This window comes from Bufo gargarizans, chromosome 4 (genome assembly GCF_014858855.1).
Source record: "Bufo gargarizans isolate SCDJY-AF-19 chromosome 4, ASM1485885v1, whole genome shotgun sequence".
Lineage (NCBI taxonomy): Eukaryota > Metazoa > Chordata > Amphibia > Anura > Bufonidae > Bufo > Bufo gargarizans.
The window spans coordinates 268,845,326-268,868,582 of NC_058083.1; the positions used below are offsets into that span (position 1 = coordinate 268,845,326).

Here is a 23,257-nt window from a genome sequence, read left to right on the forward strand (position 1 = left end):
TTAGTTTCACATTTTATGTTGCATTACTGAAATAAATGAACTTTGCACAATATAAAAAAAAATTGAGTTTCACCTGTATGTCGTCCTTTTCATACCCATAGTACTCAAGTGTACAAAGTATCCAACGCCTTTGGCTGTGAAACAATATCATATCATCAGGCTTCCGCCACCGAACTTGACAGTTCCTTCTATTTCTCGATCCATTAGCCCACTTTTTTGCAAACTCGAGCCGACGCTTCTTATGACAATATTAAGATCGAGGCTTCTTCACCTTATTTTGGGCCATCATTCCAGACTTGTGCAATCCGCGTTGCGCGGTTCTTGCATGGATGTCTGTGATCTCACTATTAAGAAGCATGCAAGCCACCTCCACTGCGGTGTTTGTTGCCCCAGAACTGATACAACTTGGGATGAGCCAACTTGTTGACTCAGATATATTGCCTGGACATCCACCTCTTGGCTTTGGAATGGATGGACTTCATTTTGTATCCTTCCAACTGTCATGGAACTCCCATGATGCAGTTTGCCAATTTTCTTGGCCAAGATACCTCTATAGATGAGCTGGATGATGCGGTTTCTCTTTTTTTGGGAAATCATCTTTATGGCTGCTCCCGGATTCAAACCAGTGCCCTTTTGCTTGGGAATCAACCTAACACACTGAGCTATTAGGGAATGTGAGAACAGGTTGTAATTTGCAGTATACAAGAAGAAAAAGATTGTTCCACCACCAGGAGCAAAACAGTAACATGGCAAGAATCTGCATAACTAATCATATGTCAAATAGTTGCAAGTCCAATTTATGTATGAGATAGCAAAGATAGTCAGTGTATATCCCATTCGCCCACCACAGAAAATGGACAGACAAATGTAGTGGTGCTGGGGATCCCCTCCTCACCTGGAAGGGACAGGAAGACACTGAGGAAGAGCTGGAGAAAGGTAAAATTTATTTTTCCTGCCCATACCTGGTTGGAGTAGGTTCCTCTCAGCATAGTGCCGTCGTTGAGGACGATAAGAAAGAATACAGAATATGTGTACAATATTAAGGTGGCTCTTTCACTCCAGCATTTAGTGGTCAGTGACCAGAGTGCCAGGGTCCAGTTCACTGTTTTCTGCAATTATTTCATAGATGCTTTCTCTAAGTCCAGAGTGGCTGTGGACCCCAAAAGGGAGGTGAAGAATAACTGAAAGCTGTAGATTTAGGCCAAGCTCACGTGTAGTGGATTTCTGGGGATTTGCGATGCAGAATTCGCACCACAAATCCACTGCAATGGAAGGCCTCATGCACACGACCGTTGCTTTGGTCCGCATCCGAGCAGCAGTTTTTGTGGACCTTTTCACTTCAATGGGGCCGCAAAAGATGCGGACAGCACTCTGTGTGCTGTCCGCATCAGTTGCTCCATTCTGTGGTCCACAAAAAAATAAAATAATATAACCTGTCCTATTCTTGTCCGTTTTGCGGACAAGAATAGGCAGTTATATCAAAGGCTGTCTGTGCCATTGCGGATCCGCAAAACCCACAACGGTCACGTGCACGAGGCCGAAATATAAGCATATTGTGAATTTTTACTGTCCATTTCACTATTTGAATGTATAGGATCAAATCATCAGCACAACACATGGACAGTTTCACAATGTAAGTTGCGAAAAGTTCCACACATATGCTGAGGAATATTTTGCCCAACCATTCATCTACTCTGCAGATACTACAGGAAGGGGAGTGGCATGCTGTAAGGTGCAGCTTCCCCTAGGTAGCAGAGTTAAATGAGAATGCTTTCCGCCAACAGGCACCACTAGGGGAAGCTTCTAATATACAGAGTCATACAGCTATCACAGAGTTCACACAGGTAGTGAGCTCCCCATGGTTGCAATATAATAAATAAAATATAAAGTTTAAAAAAATGTATATGAAATACAAAATTAAAGAGGTTATTATACACTTAGGGGACTGAAATTCTGTGTCAGCTATATTAAGGGGGTTGCCCAGGATACAATTATTGAGTACCTATCCTTAGGATAGATCATCAATACCAGATTGGTAAAGGTCTGAGAACAAGCACCCCTGGTGACCTTCACGACATCTTGAGTCTTTAAAGATGGCACCTGTTCCGAAGCAATGCGAGCATACTAGCGAGCAGGTGCCTGCCGTTTAATACAGCAGATGCCCATGGCTAATGTCCGCGAGTGACAGTAATGCCTATCGCAGATATTTAACCTCTCAGATGCCATGGTCAAATGTCACCATGGCATATGAGAAGCTGGAAACCTGGAAGCGCGTGCTTCACGGGCTTGAACACCTCCCCGCAGTGGAGATATAGAACGTTTATTCATAGTAATGAGCCTGTATTAGGCTTCCAGACTCATTACTTGTATATTACAGTTCATGCCAGTAGGTGAACTATAATATACCAATTTCTGTATAGGACAATGGAGAAAATCCCATTACCCTATACAAATTGCATCTAATGATTGCATGTTGTGGTCCACTTGGAGATCTAATAAAAAGTACTTTGTGACCCTGCGTCAGAGTCTTCTGCGCTCGTGTAAGCACTACACCTTCTTCATTGTTTACCTGCACGCTGTCTCCTTTGCAGCGGTGGTGAAGGGTAATTACAGCTGCTTATCCCACTGAACTGAATAGGAGAGGAAACAGTAATTACACTGCACCACTGTAACAAAGGAGATGGTGTGCAGTTAAACACTTAAGAGAATGCAGGGTTTGCATGAGCGCCGGGACCTCTTCAAACATCTAATCAGTGGGGATGCCAGGCTCTGGACGCCCATCTATCAGATATTGATGACCTATCTTGAGTATAGGTAATCAATATCTGTAGTCTGTGACAGCCCCTTTAACAAAAGATAAATATCTACAACAATATTTTTGTGACCGCTTTCCAATGTTAACTTGAGTGTTGTAGTCCTAAATGGAAACAAAACCCAACACTCAAATATATGTCATTATGTCAGTAAACTTGGTTTGCATGAAAACATGTAAACGCTGCCTTGAGCACTTACCTCTTGAGTTGAAATTTTACTGCTTAGCTCAGCCACCCTAGATGAAGAATGCTCTAATGCCTGCTGACAAATAAGTCTTTCCATCTCTCTCTGGTGCGACTGTTTAAGAGCTGCCACCTGTTCAGCCGCCTCTTCTTTTATCCTGCAAATCAACATGAAAATGTACTGGATGTTTTCAATGTCCAAACAGGAAGGTTGAAGGGTATCTTTCGGCAGATTTGTGCCTATGAAACAGGCTGATCTGTTACATGTGCGCTTGGCAGCTGAAGGCATTCGTGTTGGTCCCATGTTCATGTGTGCCCCCATGGCTAAGAAAACTACTGGCTTCTCCAGTCTCCTTACTGGCAGAAGAAGGTTCCAGGCCTGAGCTGGTTTGCGGCTCAGTCATCTGCAGGCCAACGGTGTCTCTTCTACTAAACACTGGTCACTATCTGCAGACACCTGTGTGCTCTGATTGCTCTACTTTTATACAGTTCCGTAAAATGTTTTGCGGTCATCAAATAGCGGATCCGCAAAAGCACATGGCCGGCCCTATGATAGAAATGCCTATTCTTCTCCATGATTGCGGTCAAGAATAGGACATGCCCTATCTTTTTTGCGGGGCCGCGGAATGGAACAACGTATGCGGACAGCACATGGTGTGTTGTCCACATCTTTTGAGACCCATTAAAATGAATGGCTAAGCAAAATTACAGAACGGATGCGGACCCAGAAAAACAGATGTGTGAATGGACCCTAAAGGGCTCATACACACAAAACTTATTTTTTATGAGTTTTTTTGATATATATATATTTTTTTAATGAGTTTTCAATGGGTACACATAAAAAACAGAATTTACTCCGTGGACATTCCGTTTATGTCCGCATGCCCATTCCGCAAAAATATCGAACATGTCCTATTATTGTCCGTATTATAGACATGGATAGGACAGTTCTATTATGGGCCGAACATTCCATTCCGCAAAATGTGGAACGTACAGGGCTGGTATTAGCGTTTTACAGATCCATAATTTGCGAACCGCAAAACAGGCAACTGTGCCTGAGCACTAACAGAAACAAAGTTGCAGTTCACAGCCGTCATAGACTTGTATTGTGCCTCAATACAAATCAATGGGAATGAGCAAGCAGTTTCCAAGCGTAAACAAGAAGTTTTAATATGTGCAACTTAGCCTCTAGGAGAAATGGGGGCATTGTCATTACTCCTAGAGGCTTAGCTCTCTCTGCAGCTGCCGTGCCCTCTCCACTTTGATTGACAGGGCAAGGCAGTGTAAATATGATCACAACTACTCAAGAAGTCAAAGTGCAGAGGGCGCAGCAGTTGCAGAGAGCTGAGCCTCTAGGTGCAATGGCAACACCCCCATTGCAACTAGAGGCTCATTTGCATATTTTAAAAGTTTTTTTTTTCCAGCAATGCGGGCATATATGCACATGGGACCAACACATGCCTTCAGCGGTTATGCGCACATGCAACAGGTCAGCTAGTTTTATAGGTATAAATCTGCTGACAGATGCCCTTTGACAGTTTACTAAAACTAGTGTGTCCATTTGTTGTTCTTGAGGGTATCCATAGCTGAGATATCACATTGACGGCTGGGAACAAGTTCACGTGAACTTGGTTCCAGTTCTTTTTAGAAAATGACAAGTAATCTTGTACACGGTACTACTCCTGCCCTGTTTTTACTCCTAGTGTCATCTTTATTAGAATTGCCTTTTTTATCTATGAAAATACAGTAGTCCCACTTTATAAAATTATAGCTTACTAAAATTATAGCTCACAAAATTATAGCTTAAAGCTATGAAAAGGTGTTCATTTGTTAAGAAGCAACACCATTAGAGCTTCCCCGCTTGTTTTCTTGGGTGAGTGGGGGTGTTTTTGTGGCTGGAGTCAATCATAAAAATATCAGACTTGGATTAATTACCTTTTTGAAGTATATTCTGCATTAACCAGAGAAGTTTTGTAATGTGTAATTTGTTGGTTCAGGTCTTGAGATAATTTGAGCACTTCAGCTTCAAGTCTCTTATTTTGTTGTTGCAGATCAGAAATATGAACGTCTGTAAAAGTATATGGCTGATATAAATTATCTTCCAATATTGCTGGAAAATTTTCCTTCTCTGTTGTGCTGGGAGGGGGTAAAACACAGTCAGTCCTGCCATTCTCGTTTCGGACTGTGCTTGAATGGGTTTTCAAAGAAAGCATCATCATCCTTTCCTTTTGAAGCCGCTCCACTGTTCTTGAAAGCTCTTGAATCTCCTTACTTTTAGAGACAAGTTCCTGGTTAAGTCTTGTCAACCTTGCTTGATCAGAAGTCTCCTCCACGTTACTATTTGACTCAATATATCCTTCTTTAAGCATCAGTTTATGTTCCAAGACCAAGTTCTTCGCTTTCAGGACCTCAATTTCTTTTTGCAAATTTATTACTGTGGTGTGATGAGCATCCTTAAATATAGAAAGTTCTTGCTCAAGGGCTTTAACTTTTACGGTGTAGTCTCTACTCTTCTGGGGTTCATTTCGTGGTCCCTGAGCCAGTAATTCCTCAAGCTCATTTATTCTACTCTCGTATTGTATCTAAATAGAAATGAAAATGGTTAGCCATCCTAAAATCCTGAAATTGTCACACTGGCCACTAAGCCTTACATATGGGACGACACTTTCTGTTCTGTGAAGATGACTTTTTAGCAGTCAACTCATTATTATTAGAGACAGGATTAAGACAAAGACAGAAAAAAGCTTTGCATAGATAACACAGGATGCACCGTTCACAACAAGCAAATTTACTCCCCCTCCCTGCACAATGACCTCTGCACAGTTCCCACAGAATGCTTAGAAAACTCTCCCATAGAAGTCAATAAGGTCATCGCCAGTTTATTGTGTCTCTGGCCCATGTGGCTGCTGTAAAGCGTATGTATAAAGACTTATGTGTTAAGCTATATGTCATTTTCTGATAACACTTTCCGTTTAAGGTTTAGAATGATCTTTAAGATCACCTCCGAGTCCCCACCACCAGCAAAACAGTAGATGTGCAAGTGAATAATAATATGGGACATAAACTAAGTGTAAAATAAACTGTGACCAATCCACAGCTAAATCCGCCTGAGTTACGTGTGAATTTGTTACAGTTTTCGGTGTGGCTTTTGCTCTATGCATTGCAAAATAAAATGACTATGCATCACAGGTAGTTTTTTTTGTCTACAACGTGTGGGTGAGGCTTGATAACAGTCACTTTGCTGCTAATCTGATATGCGACCGATTTTCTGTCCACAAACTCCAGACAGAAAACCCACAACGTATATGCGCCATGTGAACATACCATTAAGGAGTTTTCTAGGAATAAAATATTTGTCAAATACACAAACTTGCACCTTACACCAAATTTTCCCAACCACCTCTGCAGATTTTACAAATGACAAGAGCCATAAGAAAGCTTAGTAATGACCACACATTGATAAAGGGGTGTTATTGCTGTGGGACACTGCCGTAATTCATAGGGGGTCATTTAGTTTTCTGCCGTATATCTGTCCCAATAAATGACACCGATAGTCTATTCAAGAAAATAGCTACTGTCTGCTCAAGCAATTACAGGCAGGTGGTTCCTATTTTTCTACACCTTTGATAGCACCATTCCTCTGAAAAATACCTTTAAACTATAGTTGTTTTTTTTAAGCAATTGGTATTAGAAATGCTACCACTTACCTATACTGCAACAGTGCAAACAGGATTCTGTTTCTGTATTCAAAAGAATTTCTGAAAACCGATAGGAACCTGTGACAAAATGAGCTCACCTTGACTTTTTGAAAGTTCTGCTCCATGCTGCGCAGGCTTTTCTTGGCTTCCTCATCTTTGCTTTCAAGGTCATTTTCTAATTTTTGTATTCTTCTTTCCAAGAAGCTTACTGTACTATTTTTTGATGGCTTGTCCGTTTCAGACACTGATGCAGCTGCAAACATGAGTGCAGGTATGGAGTTGGGGTGTCTTCTCCTAATAATTGCTTCCATTTCTTTAACCTGTTCGCAAACACAGAATTAGAGAAACAACATTTTTAAATAGCACCGATATGTAGCAAACAAAAGAAAAACAAAAGCTACAATAGGGTCTGACTTTCCCTGCTCGAGTAACCCGAATATGACTTTCCCTGCTCGAGTAACCTTACTGTTAGGGAATGTTTTCACACATAAGCAGATTGCATTTCATTATGTCTTAAGGACCCTATTTACCCTGATGTTGGGGCAGGACAAGCGCCATTTCAGGATAAACATGGCGGCCTAATGCACAGACTGATTGAAAGTGAATGGAGGAGGGCCAATTGCTACCAGTCAGTTCTAATGATTATCAGCAGCACATACCTGATTTCATAGGGAGATGTACTGCATTTTTCATCCCAATTATCAGGAACGACTTTTCCTATGAATGCTTGTGCCTCATAAAATCTCTAGTCTAAATGGGGCTTAAAGCTCATATAGCGTAGTTTATTTCTAGAAATTATCGACAGTCTTCTTTATGTCGCATACAATTTTAAAGGCTGCTTGTCAGAAGGCCAAGCAGCCTCTCATCACACAAAGCTTCAGTGTTAAAGGAAGGCTGGAGTAGCAGCCACTGATGAGATAGGAGCTCTCCCTTACAGCTTACACTATCAGGCTGCTACGCCTCTGTCAGGTAAAGGGGTAGTCCCATCTCTGCCATAGTGTCTGAGATTGAAATACCTGTCATATATGACGGACAGAGGTGAGCGGTTTACTGAAAAACATTGGAGGGGGATCTGCTACACCGTTTCAATAGCCCCCATAGAATAAAGTGGAGCTAGGGAAACAGCATCGCAAATCTGTTTAAAAAAATATGACTAGTATTCAGATCTCATGCATGAATGGCTAGGATGAAACCATACCTTTGAAGGGAAGCTGTCACGCTGAATATAGTTTATGAGCTGAAGGCATAACATTACAGAGCAGGAAGAGCTGAGAAGACAGGTACAGGGCCTTGAAAAAGTATTCATACCACTTGAACTTTTCCACATTTTTTCACGTTAGTAGTTTTTGAAGCTCGGGTGCGGACCCATTCACTTCAACGGGGTCGCAAAAGATGTGGACAGCACTCCGTGTGCTGTCCACATCCGTTGCTCCGTTCCGTGCACCGCCAAAAAAAATATAGCATGTCTTATTCTTGTCGGTTTTGCGGACAAGAATAGGCATTTCTACAATGGGTCGTCTGTTCCACAAATTGCGGAAGGCACACGGGCGGCTTTCGCGCGGACCGCAAAAAAACGGAACGGTCATGTGCATGAGGCCTTAAATGTATTTTATTGGGATTTTATGTGATAGACCAACACAAAGTAGCAAGTATGTGTTTAGTGAAAAGAAAATGATACATTATTTTCAAAATTTGTAATAAATAAAAATCTGGAAAATTGTGTGGTGTGCATTTGTATTCAGCCCCCTGATTGGATGCAGAGAATCTGAACAGCAATTTTCATGTCTTTCCACAGATTCTCAATGGGATTTAGGTCTAGACTGACTGGGCCATTCTAACACATGAATATGCTTGGATCTAAACCATTCCATTGTAGCTCTGGCTGTATGTTTAGGGTGGTAGTCCTGATAAAAGGTGAACCTCCGCTCCAGTCTCAAGTCTTTTGCAGCCTCTAACAGGCTTTCCTCCAGGATTGCCCTGTATTTTCAAGGCACTGTATATAGTTTTGAATGAAAGATTCCGTAAAAAAGTGGTAGTAAGATGGTTTCCAGAAATGCTAGTGACTGCGATTTCAAAGAATCATAAACACAGCAACCAGTGATAAAAACCATAACCAAGACAGATCAATTTACAGACACATAAAAAATTGGCTTCCCCCAATAATAAAATCCCACCTGCCGCTCTAGATCTTGAATACGCTTTGCATCTGCAGCTCTGTCCTTTACTCGGTTCTGTTGTTGGACAGATTGACTTCCAGAATCATGTTGTAGCTTTTCAACCTTGAAGAAAAAAAAAAGTATGCAATCTGAACAGCTTAGGTTTATAGTACACTACTACCGCTGTCCATGTAATATAGTACGACTCCAGCTGGCTCCAGCGACAGCTGCTTCTTGTTGGGGATGTCTGCTCTGCCTCACTGAGCACTTCGCTGGGCAGACCTCTTAGTAAATTAGATTTCTACTAAAAAGTAAATACCTGTATCTTCAAAGTTTCTATTTGTTCGTATGCATCTTTAAGTCGTCCAGCATCTTTATCCATTATATCTTGGTTTTCTGCAAACCAATGTAATCTTTTATTCAATCGGGCGATTTCCTTCTTGTTTGTCTCTTCCATGATCTTCATTTCGTATGATTTATCATCTATAAAAAAAAAAAAAGAGAGATCATTACTGACATTTTTTCTGAATAACAGTATAGTATGCACTAGAGCTCTACCAATATTATCGGCAGATATTGAAGATTTTGACTGTTATCGGTATCGGCATTTATTTTAACGTACTGGGAACACAGATTGCGCTGCTGGCAGCGCTCTCTGTGTTCCCTCAGCAGCACAGGGGAGAAGGAAGCAGTGTCTCCTCCCCCTGTGCTGCTCCTGCCGCTGCAGCCAATGGGAGGACAGGGGACAAGAGAAGGGGAGGGGCTGTGGCCTCTGCGCCACCAATGAAGAGAAATCTCTCATTCATTCAAATTGAACAGGAGGCGGGAGCTGCAGAATCACATAGCCGGCTCCCGACCTCTATGAGCGGTAGCTGCGATCTGCGATAGTTAACCCCTCAGGTGCCGTGGATCGCAGCTACCGCTCATAGAGGTCGGGAGCCGGCTATGTCATTCTGCAGTCAGCTCCCGCCTCCTGTACATGAATAAATGAGAGATTTAACTTCATTGGTGGCGCAGTGCGCCCCCCCCAAGCCCCCCAGTATATTACTCATTGGTGGCGCAGTGCGCCCCCCTCAAGCCCCCCCAGTATATTAATCATTGGTGGCGCAGTGCGCCCCAACCCCCACATTAAAAACATTGGTGGCACAGTGCGCCCCCCCACCCAAAAAAAAATAAAAAAAAAATTCAAAAATGAAAATTTCTAGAATATCGGTATAAATTATCGGCCTGAAAGTTCACAAATTATCGGTATTGGCCCTAAAAAAATCAATATCGGTCGATCCCTAGTATGCACAAACAATTCAATAGTCAAAGGGTTTCTCCAGAATTTATGGCTTCCAGCAAGTTGTCCTAGCTGCCTGGGGGGCAAGGGGAAGACAGGGCTTCCCTAAACACTGTGCTCCACACAGTTCCTGTCAGGCTGCTCAGCCACGACAGAGTATCTCACACAGTATGGCTCCATTACTGTCTACTGTATAGCAGGATCACAGGAAAGCAACTAAGTGCAGTGTGTAGCACCTTTAATTACTTGCCAAGCAAACTCGGCAAATGGACGCAAGCCATTCTATTCACATTCTAGGAGGGGTTGCAAGAGATCATCTTGTATACTTCCTGGATAACTCTTAAAAAGGTTTTCCAGGATTTTGATATTGATGGTCTCGCCTTAGAATAGGCCATCAATATCCCACACCTCTCACCCACAGCGATAAGCTGTTCCTGAGTAGATCCCAAAACAGACACCAAAACCATACAGCTCTGTCCACTATATAGTGGACTAAGCTGGTTAGTGCACTGCTGCTCCACTGAAGTGAATGGGAGCACGCACCATTGCTGTAACTAGCTCCGTTCACTACATAATAGACTGAGTAGTATAGTTACGGCAATACTGAAAAACATCTGATCATGGGGATGCAGGGGGACTGACCACACTGATCAGATATTGATGGCGTATCCTGAGGAGAGGCCATCCACATAAAAACAGGCAGGCATGTTATAGAAAAGCTGAGCAGATTAATCTATAGCTTTGAGGGATAGATTTATTCTAACTTGTAAGTTACTGGTAGAAATCCCAGCTTTTTCTATGCCTAGGGGTCCATTGAGTGGTTCTACTCAGTGACTGAATGCTATTTTTGTATGCACATTGATACATGACCTTATGTTTCATGTGACAAGTTCCCTTTAAAAACAGCAAAGACGTGACGGGAAATTCTCTAGGCTTGAGCGGATCGAAGTCAATTTGTTCAAATACTTTGATTTTAATGCTGTTTCTGTACAGCATCAAAATGTATTGGTTCCATGGAGCCAATGTCCGTATCGGCCGAAGTCGTGCAAGACTTTAGTGAACTACTACTGTAGTCCTATCAGCATATTTAAAAACAATTTAAAATAGGAATTCAAAATGGGCTTGGTACTGGCTGGTACCTCAGTACCAAAGCACACTTCGGATTGCTGTTTTATATTGTTTTAAATTGTCGTCAAATTGGTCATCAATATCAGATGTGGGAGGCCAACTCCAGGCACCCCCACTGATTGAAGAGAAAGCAGCGCTCGTATAAGCGCTACCTTCTATTCATTGTTTACCTGCTCTTCGTGGACATTGCAGCGATGAGCAGTTGTAATTATATCTCAGCCATCCCATTCAGTTCTATGGGATGGCTCCTTCCTGTTCAAATGAATAGGAAGGAGCCGTCCATTTGAAGTGAATGGGATGGTGTAGTTGTAATTACACCTATTCATCGCTGCCGTTGTGATGGTGAGCAGGTAAACAATGAAGATAAGGCAGCATTCATACGAGCGCTGCTTTCTCTTCACAGTTGACCGGAAGGGGTGCCTGGAATTGGCTCTCCGCTAATCCGATATTGATTAGTTGAAAAAAACCACAGCACTCAATAGATTTTTTTAATTGAACACTTCTGGGTTGATTTATCCATCCAAATTGAGGTTATACAGTGGCCAACATTTCGGTCCTCTCCCAGGACCTTGTTCACAGCCAAAACATGATGTAGTATTCTGTGTTGTTGGATGGTGGCGTTCGAGGAATTAAAAGAATCTATTGAGTGCCGTATTCATCTATTTTATCTGATCGACTATCTGATTCATGGGGTTCAGAATTATTCATTGGCCACAAGGTGTATAACCACCTATTGACTACATATGTATTTCAGCTCATAACCATGTGTTCCTTATGCTGGAAACAAACTTAGGCAACTGTATTTATGGATTTAGTTTTATTCATTTACATTATACAGTCCTGTACAGAGATTGCTTTTGCTCTGGGAGCAGGGACCCCAAAGGTGACATGTTAACCTGTGTGATATTGAAGTACCCACAACCAATCCACATAAACATGAGGAGAACATACAAACTACATGCATACATTGCCCTTGGTACTATTTAAACCCATGACCCCACGTTCCACAAGGCAATGCAAAATGTCACAGCTGTACATTTAAAATGTAAAATCTACCTGAAATGTTGGCTAACTGGCCTTTCAGAAGATCTCGTTCTTTCTTCATCTGCAACAGGTCTACTTCCAACGCCTGTTTGTCCTTCTTGAACCGAGCTATATCTTCTAGCAAATTGCTCTCTCTTTTCTGTTTTAAAACAAAAAGGCAAACACAATTTCACCTTAGTAACTAATCTGCAATTCAGGTTACATACGACATTTTGATTGCTTTTTATTCCTTTTTTGGTGGAGATAACAGCAATTCAGTCTTTTTTTATGCATTCACTGCGCCGCATAAATTATGTGATAATTGCATGGTTCTGTTCATTAAGGATGCGGCAGTACAACATAACTGTAGGGTATATTATTTTTTTTCAATTTAAAAGCATGTTTTTGAATGGAAAAATGCGTGTGTTTATTTTTGTTAATGAAATGTTAATTCTTTATTTTACACTTCATTTTACTGAATGTAGAGTCATTATCTGAATAACCACTGCAGGAAGCATTAATGCAATGGGAAATGCTTTGGTACAAAGGGTTATTTACCTTGACCAGGGGATGTGCAAGGAAACAATCCAATCTAAGAGACATTTGGTTTTATCTGAATTAGATTACTGTATATTCATGTGAATGTACTTTTCAGGACAGTAAAATAAATGTGCCCTAAGTAGCATGATTCTACTTACCTGAATAGCACTCAGTTCAGCAGCCAGATCTTTAGAACTGTTGGCATCAGTGCCAGCATACTGACCATGCAGTGTCACACTAGTCACCTTTTCCCTACAAAGTCAAACATACTTATGAATAATGCCAAATATCACTTTCACTGCTGTAGAAATGATTTTAAAATTGGCATACAGAAATGACGTTCCACTAGGATTTCAGATTTTTTTTCTAGACATATATGTCTATTTTACAGTTTGCATATGCTGATATCTTGTTTTACAAAGCCGTCAAATTATGAGGCAATATATTATGAATAAGTAACTTTAACAGTACTATTAAGTAATACATCATCAGAAGACTTTGGTTGTGTTAAAGATCCAAGGCAAAGGAATATGTTCCAGCTAACTGGATAACTGAACAATATTACCCACATTTTGAACATGTGAAGAATAAAATAGACCTATAGTAGGTCTGCGTGGTGATAAACATTGTGTCTCCATGATTACAGACTACGAACAATTGCTGTGGGTAGTCAGATTCTGCATGTAACATACAAACATCAGAAAAGGGATTTGTTTGGAGTCCAACCATGGAGATGTAGGTCTGCACAGGAGATGGAGACACAAAAACAACTACCGGTATATTTTTTTTTAGCAATTTCTATTTCCAAAATGTATTCAATTTTTTATCACCCTCCTACTTTTGTGTTACTGTGCTAATATTCTACATGTCTGTTGCTGCACTTCCATTTAAAATGAAGGTACATATGATAACTGTCATCATGTTAATACAAGGTTATTTTAACAATTAACAAGTTTTCATTGTCAAACCGCACATAAAGAAAATGTATTACTATAACATGGATTACTGGTACATTTTTATCGGTTTCATAATACTACACCCATTACCAGATTATGCATGGTCATGTCAGTTTACCTTACTGAAATAAGTTCGGCCTTCAAAGCCTGATTTTCTTGAAACATTTGCTCTTCATTTTGTTTGTTTTTAACTTGGAGCTCTTTAACTTGATTATACAGCCTTTCATTTTCCTGGAAAAAATTACAATAAAATCAGTGAATAATGAAATACTTTAACCCTCCCTCCTTGTATGCATTTAGTACTTAGTGACCAAGCAATTTTTGTTCATTTTTGATCGTCACATTCCGAGAGCTATAATTTTTTTTACTTTTGTCAATGCAGCAGTATTTAGGTTTGTTTTTTGAGGGACAATTCGTAGTTTTTAAAATGGGGTACATACAACTTGACTGGAGAGTAAATTAACTGATTAACTTTTATAAACTCTTTCAAGGGGGGTGGGATGGATGAAAAAAAAGATAATATTGTTTTTGCGTTCTAAATTTTGTGGTTTTCGTTTTTTGGCTTAACTTTATTCTCTGCGTCAGTACAATTACAGAGATATTAAAAAAATATAGGTTTTATTTGACATTTTACTACTATTGCACAATAAAAACCTTCATTTTAGTTTTTTAAAAGAATGTTTTTTGCATTGCCACATCCCAAAACTCATAACTTTTTTATTTTCTACAGAGCTGTGTGAGGTTTTGTGAGGGATGTGTGCAGGACACTTTCATTGGTATTATTGTGGCGTATATAACAGTTTTTGATTGCTTTTTATTCTTTTGTTTTGTCGAATAAATAAAAAACTGCAATTGTGCCTTTTTCTACGTCATACACAGTGCAGGATAAATTGCATGATAATTGTGTAGTGTGGATATGGTGATACCAAATATGTGGATTTTTTTTGCTGGTTTTTTTCCATTGAAAAAACTTTTTTCCAACTGAAAAAAAATGCAATTTTAATTTAAAAAATACTTAAAGGGAACGTGTCACCGGGATTTTGGGTATAGAGCTGAGGACATGGGTTGCTAGATGGCTGCTACCACATCCGCAATATCCAGTCCCCATAGCTCTGTGTGCTGTTATTGGGTAAAAAAAAAAAAAAATTTATACATATGCAAATTAACCTGAGATGAGTCCTGTACGTGAGATGAGTCAGGGACAGGACTCATCTCAGGTTAATTTGCATATGTATCAAATCGTTTTTTTTACACAACAACAGCACACAGAGCTATGGGGACTGGGTATTGCGGATGTGCTAGCAGCCATCTAGCAACCCATGTCCTCAGCTCTATACCCAAAATCCCGGTGACAGGTTCCCTTTAAACTTTTTTTTTACCATTTACAAGTTCCACAAGGGGACTTCAACAGCAGATCTTCTGATTCATTCTATAATATGCTGTACTATATATAAAGATGAGTGTATGTATGTCTGTCCACTAAAGGAATCCGCACCGTTGCATTTACAATCACAAGATTTTGCACAGCCGCCTTCTGTGACTCAAGGAACATCACATACTATGTTTGAGTGGAAATTTTCACCACGCGATTTAACATAGAAACATAGAATGTGTCGGCAGATAAGAACCATTTGGCCCATCTAGTCTGCCCAATATATCTGAATCCTATGAATAGTCCCTGGCCCTATCTTATATGAAGGATAGCCTTATGCCTATCCCATGCATGCTTAAACTCCTTCACTTCCGCCAGGAAGGCTATTCCATGCATCCACTACTCTCTCAGTAAAGTAATACTTCCTGATATTACTTTTAAACCTTTGCCCCTCTAATTTAAAACTATGTCCTCTTGTGGTAGTTTTTCTTCTTTTAAATATGCTCTCCTCCTTTACCGAGTTGATTCCCTTTATGTATTTAAAAGTTTCTATCATATCCCCTCTGTCTCTTCTTTCTTCCAAGCTATACATATTAAGGTATTTTAATCTTTCCTGGTAAGTTTTATCCTGCAATCCATGTACTAGTTTAGTAGCTCTTCTCTGAACTCTCTCTAGAGTATCTATATCCTTCTGGAGATATGGCCTCCAGTACTGCGCACAATACTCCAAGTGAGGTCTCACCAGTGTTCTGTAGAGCGGCATGAGCACTTCACTCTTTCTACTGCTTATACCTCTCCCTATACACCCAAGCATTCTGCTGGCATTTCGTGCTGCTCTATTACATTGTCTTCCCACCTTTAAGTCTTTTGAAATAATTACTCCTAAATCCCTTTCCTCAGATACTGAGGTCAGGACTGTGTCAAATATTCTATATTCTGCCCTTGGGTTTTTACGCCCCAGGTGCATTATCTTGCACTTATCCACATTAAATTTCAGTTGCCAGAGTTCTGACCATTCTTCTAGTTTTCCTAAATCCTTTTCCATTTGGCGTTTCCCTCCAGGAACATCAACCCTGTTACATATCTTTGTGTCATCAGCAAAAAGACAAACCTTACCATCGAGGCCTTTTGCAATATCACTTATGAAGATATTAAACAAAATTGGTCCCAGTACAGATCCCTGTGGAATCCCACTGGTAACATGACCTTGTTTTGAATGTTCTCCATTGACTACAACCCTCTGTTGTCTGTCACTCAGCCACTGCCTAATCCACTCAACAATATGGGAGTCCATGTTCAATGACTGCAGTTTATTGATAAGTCTTCTATGTGGGACAGTGTCAAAAGCCTTACTAAAATCTAGATATGCGATGTCTACTGCACCTCCACCGTCTATTTTAGTCACCCAGTCAAAAAAAATCTATAAGATTTGTTTGACATGATCTCCCTGAAGTAAACCCATGTTTTTCATCTTGCAATCCATGGGATTTTAGATGTTCCACAATCCTATCCTTTAATAGGGTTTCCATTAATTTGCCTACTATTGATGTCAGACTCACTGGTCTATAGTTGCTCGATTCCTCCCTACTACCTTTCTTGTGAATGGGCACGACATTTGCCAATTTCCAATCTTCCGGGACGACTCCTGTTACTAATGATTGGTTAAATAAATCTGTTAACGGTTTTGCCAGCTCACCACTAAGCTCTTTTAATAATTTTGGGTGTATCTCATCAGGCCCCTGTGACTTATTTGTCTTCACTTTAGACAGCAAACTTAGAACATCTTCCTCTGTAAAGACACATGCATCAAACGATTTATTAGTCATCCTTTCTAGTGGAGGTCCTTCTTTTTTTTCTTTTGTAAAAACTGATTTTAAATTTCCAATTATTAGTAACCTAACCGCCAGACTACAGGAGCCATTGTCTGTTGTGGCAGGTAGCCTAGCTATTCATCAGGTTGCATATACCAATCACAGCTCAGCTTCTATTTTGCTACATGTCATTAATATGAGCTCTGATTAGTTGCTATAGGCAAAGAAGGACATTCTTAGTATAAGACAGCTTATGTGTGAGTTAATATGACAATAATGCCCCATAAGAAAAGGAATTGGACGATTGACGTCAGACGCTAAGAGAAAAGCTTATAAAGGCGGGTTATTATGGAAATCACTGTTAACGAGATGGGGTACTGTGGAGGTTACTGTTAAGGGGGTGGAGGTCACTATTAAAGGAGCAGCTGCTCATGAATGTTATAATTTGATTAGAAAGGGGTGTGTATCTTAAAAGAGGAACGATTAAGAAGTTTGAGTCTATATGGGGACCATGGATGAGAATGCCAGGACTACCCTCTGGACGTCTCCTGTCTATACAATTGGGGCAAAATGCTAGATAATATTGAAGGGAAGCAAAATACTATAACTTTATTGAAAGTCGTGGAGGTCACCGTCAAGGGAGCGGGGTACTGTGGCAGTCACTGTTAAAGGGGCGGGTGCTGTGAAGGTCAGGGAACGGTGAAGGTCACAGTTAAGGGGGTGGTCTGCTATGGAGGTCAGTGTTAAGGGGCGGGGTGCTGCAGAGGTCACTCAAGTGGGTGTGGTGCTGTGGAACTCACTGTTAAAGGGGCAGGCTGATGTGATAGTCAAAGTTAAGGGGGTGGGCTGCTGTGGAGGTCCCATTTTAAGGAGGCAGGGCACTGTGGAGGTCACTGTTTTAAGGGGGCAGGGTGCTGTAGAGGTCAATGTTATGGGGGATACTTATGATATTGTTTAATGACATGCAGAAACATTAAATGAAATGGATTAAATATACCCGTGCGAAGTCGGGTCCTTATGCTAGTACAGGGATGGCCAACCTGCGGCTCTCCAGCTGCTGCAAAACTACAACTTCTAGTATGCCCAGTCTGCCCACAGCTATCAGCCTACAGCAAGGCATGGTATGAGCTGTAGTTTTACAACAGCAAAATCCATTACATTTTTGTGATCATTAAATTAGACTTTTGCTTTTATCCCAATCTCCTGGTATACGGAGATGCATCAGTAGATACCAGTGCATTTTACAGGACTACAGTAAAAGGTTTTTAGTTACAGAAATTCCATTGACAAAAAGCTATGAAGCCTGAGGCTTTGCTAGGAAAGCTTTTGCCTCTGATACAGAAGGTCCCTGGTTCGAGATCCACCAGTGACAATGTGGATAAAAGGGGTGCAAAAGTTTTTAAATACACAGGGGTGTTCTCAATCATTATTATAATGCTCAAGGCCCTAGTTATATGAGTGAATGATTTATTTTAACACTTTCATGACCTGAACTGTGCATGCGCATTCTATGGGAGCAGCATGTTAAAAGTTCTCCTTAAAACTGTGGCAGTTTTTGGTTGTCGTTTTATTCCCCAACAAACTCAATAAAAAAATGATCAGAAAGGCATGTCTAAAATAGTTTCAATAAAAACTACTGATTGTCCAACAAAACAAACCTGCCTACTTGGCTTGGCCACACCTTCTGTCAGTTTGTGTCCCCCTACAACATGGAACCACTTCTACATTATTATTTTTTTTCCAGGGTTCCCAATCTGCCCCTGTATAAGAGAATAACCCTCTAACACGTCTTCATCCTTTTAGTGGGGCAGCACAGGGCATTGCCACTGTACACCTGTTCTATGCCACTGCCTCTCCATTTATATCAGCTTTGAGGCAAATACAGTTTACTATACACTCCTCCCAAAATAAACCCCCCCACAAAGCAACATGAGAAAGCTGCCTCACCAAAGGAACTGGATGCTTAGGCATGTACTAAAAGAACGCTCAAAAGATGATGTGTTGCAGAGAAACCGTGATTTTTTTTTAATGATCGCATCAGCCAACAAATGTTTGTATGTCAACTGATCCCTGGCAAACCTATGTTGGGAAATTATTTGGAACGAGTATTTGGACCAATTATCATTAACAAATAGTTGAACAATCATCTGCCCATGTAAATGAGCCCTTAGACTTAGTGAAAGAGAAGCCCATAAGTGCAGTGTCAGTAGAGAGAGAGGTCTGGGCTCCGATAAAATGAAAAGAGGTAACATTATGTGTTGGTCAGGGGTCCGTTACACCGGCACTATACTTATTTTATTAGGGAAAATGCTAGGACTAAATTGAGCGATATTCATTCCTGTACAACAAGAATCACTTCTTCCTGTATAATTGTGCTGCTGATCCACTGAAAAACAAGCAAACTCTCGTTTGTTGACAGATTTGCATTTCTAATTTAGAATGAAAGATGCACACTTATCGGCAGCACGTGTCCTTGTGTAATCAGTGAGGCACTGCTGATTAGAACTGAATGAAGGAAGAATGATTGCAGTAGCAATTGCCCCCCTCCCCCAATTACTTTGCATCAGCCAATCTATGTGTCCATCATTGATCAGGCGCTCATCCTGTCCAAAGCAGTCTAATGGTCTTAGATAACAGGTCTCAAGATACAACTGTTAATTAAGGAGCTCATAGAAATAAGAAAAAAGTTGGCCAAATCTACAAATTTTTGGGATCGGCTCGCTGTCTTATGTGTAGGGGGTGGTCCCGACTCAACGGCAGAAGTGGGGGGAAATAAACTGGCTCTAGGTGTCTAGCACAAGCTTGTTCCTCCAATATGGAACAAAAATCATGCAAAAGCTAAAAAGCTATGACTCCACCTGCTCTGTCGGGGGCAGGCAAGAAACCGGAACCTGGCACATCAACCAAAATGGAGAGGGAAGGGCTGCACAGTGGTTAGGGCACACTCCTGATGCACTTAACTGCTCCTTTGCATACGGATTAAAAAGATACCTTCTCTCTAGAATGAAGCAATAATTCTCTAAGAGAAACGCATCATTACATTCAGCTGAGGTAGCGCTACAAAGCAGTGTGCCTGGTCTAACAGTGAATTTCCTAACGACAGACTCCCTTTAAGAAAAAAGAAATATGTTAAAACATCTTATATTTCATGAAAGAATCTAATACTTTCCAATACAGCTGGTATACAGGAGATCCAACAATCAAGAAACAACCCAAAGGTTTACTGTGCTGCTCAATACAGTACCTGCTGATACCCATGAAGAAGTGTCTCTTGTTCCAAAATTTCTTGTCTTATTTGCTGAATTTTTCCTTCTGTTATAGGCGCATTCTGATCTCCAAGCAGATGGCTCCTTTTCTTGATTTTTCCTTCCCCTGCATGTAACTAAACCCCAAAAAAATGTATAAATCAGACTGAAACATCAAGCAGATCAAACTGCTTTGAGAGCTCTTTCAAAATCCATCTGGTGGTATAGTGTGTACATTCTTATGTACTTTTTTCCATGGTAGACTGATCCACGGGTGCATTTGGCGGACAATAAAATATATAGCAAAGCGGAGAGAATAGGAACAATTACTGCATTTACTTCTGGAGTCATTTTTACTACTCTCTCCGTTGTGCCATATATACATTGTGGGGGAAATGTATTGTTTGCTGGGTTTTTGTGTCCGTTATTAGTCTGCCTTATTTATGAAAAGTCATGCAGTATTAGGGTCCATTCACACATCCGTAATTTGGGTACGCATTTTCGGGATCCGTATCCGTTTTTTCGGGATCTGTTTTTTCGGGATCCGCAATTCCGTTCCTGAAAAAAATAGAACATATCCTATTCTTGTCTGCAATTGCGGACCAGAAAAGGCATTTTCTATTATAGTGTCTGTGATGTGCGGTCCGCAAATTGAGGCTTGCACATTGCAGGTGTCCGTGTTTTGCGGATCCGCAAAACACTTACGGACGTGTGAATGGACCCTTAATGACTTTGGAGCAAATATGATGTAGTCTACGCCTATATCAATAAAAGTACACCTAGGGCTTGCCTGGCATGGAGTTGTGACATTTTTTTGTGATTTTGAGAATGCCGCAGAAGAGACTTAAAAGTGATCTAAGGGCTCTTTCCCACTTGCATTCTTGTCTTCTGGCATAGAGTTCCGTCGTCGGGGCTCTATGCCGGAAGAATCCTGATCAGGATTATCCTAATGCATTCTGAATGGAGTGAAATCCGTTCAGGATGCATCAGGATGTCTTCAGTTCCGGAACGGAACGTTTTTTGGCTGGAGAAAATACCGCAGCATGCTGCGCTTTTTGCTCCGGCCAAAAATCCCGAACACTTGCCGCAAGGCCGGATCCGGAATTAATGCCCATTGAAAGGCATTGATCCGGATCCGGCCTTAAGCTAAACGTCGTTTCGGCGCATTGCCGGATACAACGTTTAGCTTTTTCTCAATGTTACCATGGCTGCTAAAGTGTAGTGGGGAGCGGAGGAGCAGGGGAGCAGCATACTTACCGTCCGTGCGGCTCCCGGGGCGCTCCAGAGTGACGTCAGGGCGCCCCAGGCGCATGGATGACGTGATCGCATGGCACGTCATGCATGCGCATGGGGCGCTCTGACGTCACTCTGGAGCGCCCAGGGAGCCGCACGGCCTGTAAGTATGAGGCTCTGCCGCTCCCCGCTCCTACTATGGCAACCAGGACTTTAATAGCGTCCTGGCTGCCATAGTAACACTGAAAGCATTTTGAAGACGGATCCGTCTTCAAATGCTTTCAGTTCACTTGCGTTTTTCCGGATCCGGCGTGTACCTCCGGCAAGTGGAGTACACGCCGAATCCGGACAACGCAAGTGTGAAAGAGGCCTAATCTATAAACTTGGCCTTAATCCAAGTCCGCTTTTTATAGTGGTGCGGGGTGGTGCAAATTTTGCAGAAAAAAAAAAGCAACATTTTAAAGCCAGAAACTGGCGTAACAGGTTTCATAAAAGTCCCCCTATATTTCTAAATTCACAAAATGTTTCAAATTTTAAATAATAAAATATTATAATGTAATTTGAATTTTAGAAGAATGACCCTTTTGGCCCAGAATATTTAGAAAACGAATGTAAATCAATAGCCACGGGCTATAACAATTCTAAACTAAACAATACAAGATAATATATCTTTATATCTCTGTGTTTCTTTTTTCAAAAGCCTTTGGTGATAATAAAAAACTCAAAAAACATTAGTGTGTTATTTTTTAAATCTTGGTATTATTATTTAGGTCTAGATATATTATGGCGGTGGTTGTGTTAGCTCCCCCCCCCCACAATAATAAGGAGATGTCTTTTATCAGTTGTTAGCAGCTGCTTTGTTAGAACACCTTTTTTGTATTATCTAAACATTCTGCTTATTACGATTTCTGGCAAAAGTGACAGTAATTACGTGTGGACAAAACATCACAGGAACTAAGACGACGCATATCTGGCCACCTGAGCGCTATTGAAACAAATAAGGAAACATCAATCGCGCGACACATAAAATATTTTCATGGACATAACCCAAACAACCTGAAATTTTGGGGTATTGAGAAAGGAAAGATGGGACCAAGGTGGGAGCGATTTGGATAAAAGATTATTACAAAATGAGGCAAGATACATAGATACATACAATGAGTCCCACAGGCCTAAACAAAGGTTTTTCTTTCTCAGCCTTCATATAAAAATATGGGAGATAGAGAAATGAAGAACTATTATTCATATAAAAAATATTATTCAATAGATTACAAATATCTTATCACCTAAAACAATAAAACTTATAAATCGAAAAAAAGTGACCAAAAGACAACATAAAAAGATAGGATGGAGGATATTCAGATTACTAGGACATATGAGATTATTACATAAAAAATAATTTAGAGGCATGATCTTTAACAATCAAAAACATGTAAAAAAAAAAAATCTGCAAAATATATATATAGATAAATCACAGTGAAATGTATGACTTGAAAGAAGGATTAAAGTAAAATAAATGATAAATAAAATGAACTAAGTGAAGTTTATATGAATAAATTCCACACTAATATATGAATAAATAATAACATTATTATGCACTAACAAAGAACCAGTGAAGAGGGTATATGAATTGATAAAATGATCAAAATAAAATAATGTATTAACATGATTATGTATTAGTAATCTGTACGATTTATTTTCTGATATTATGATGTTAAAGGTATAAATTCATAATTTAATATGGTAGATAAGGCATATAATAAACTGATCCGCTTTATTTATTTTTTCATGATAATGCAAACGGATCAGTTTTGACT

General features: G+C 40.4%; 1 protein-coding gene across 2 annotated transcripts in view; it reads right to left on the bottom strand.

Moving 5' to 3' along the window:
- CEP162 (centrosomal protein 162) overlaps positions 1–23,257 on the bottom strand; it is an 87,048-nt gene that overhangs the window by 12,784 nt on the left and 51,007 nt on the right. For both annotated transcript variants that reach the window (XM_044289986.1, XM_044289985.1), the window contains exons 15-23: positions 20,207–20,344; positions 13,898–14,010; positions 12,982–13,075; positions 12,317–12,443; positions 9,170–9,333; positions 8,869–8,973; positions 6,793–7,014; positions 4,932–5,578; positions 3,013–3,154 (exon numbers count right to left, since the gene is read on the bottom strand). In XM_044289986.1, coding sequence (XP_044145921.1) covers positions 3,013–3,154; positions 4,932–5,578; positions 6,793–7,014; positions 8,869–8,973; positions 9,170–9,333; positions 12,317–12,443; positions 12,982–13,075; positions 13,898–14,010; positions 20,207–20,344 — 1,752 coding nt within the window. The remainder of the gene's footprint in view (positions 1–3,012; positions 3,155–4,931; positions 5,579–6,792; positions 7,015–8,868; positions 8,974–9,169; positions 9,334–12,316; positions 12,444–12,981; positions 13,076–13,897; positions 14,011–20,206; positions 20,345–23,257) is intronic.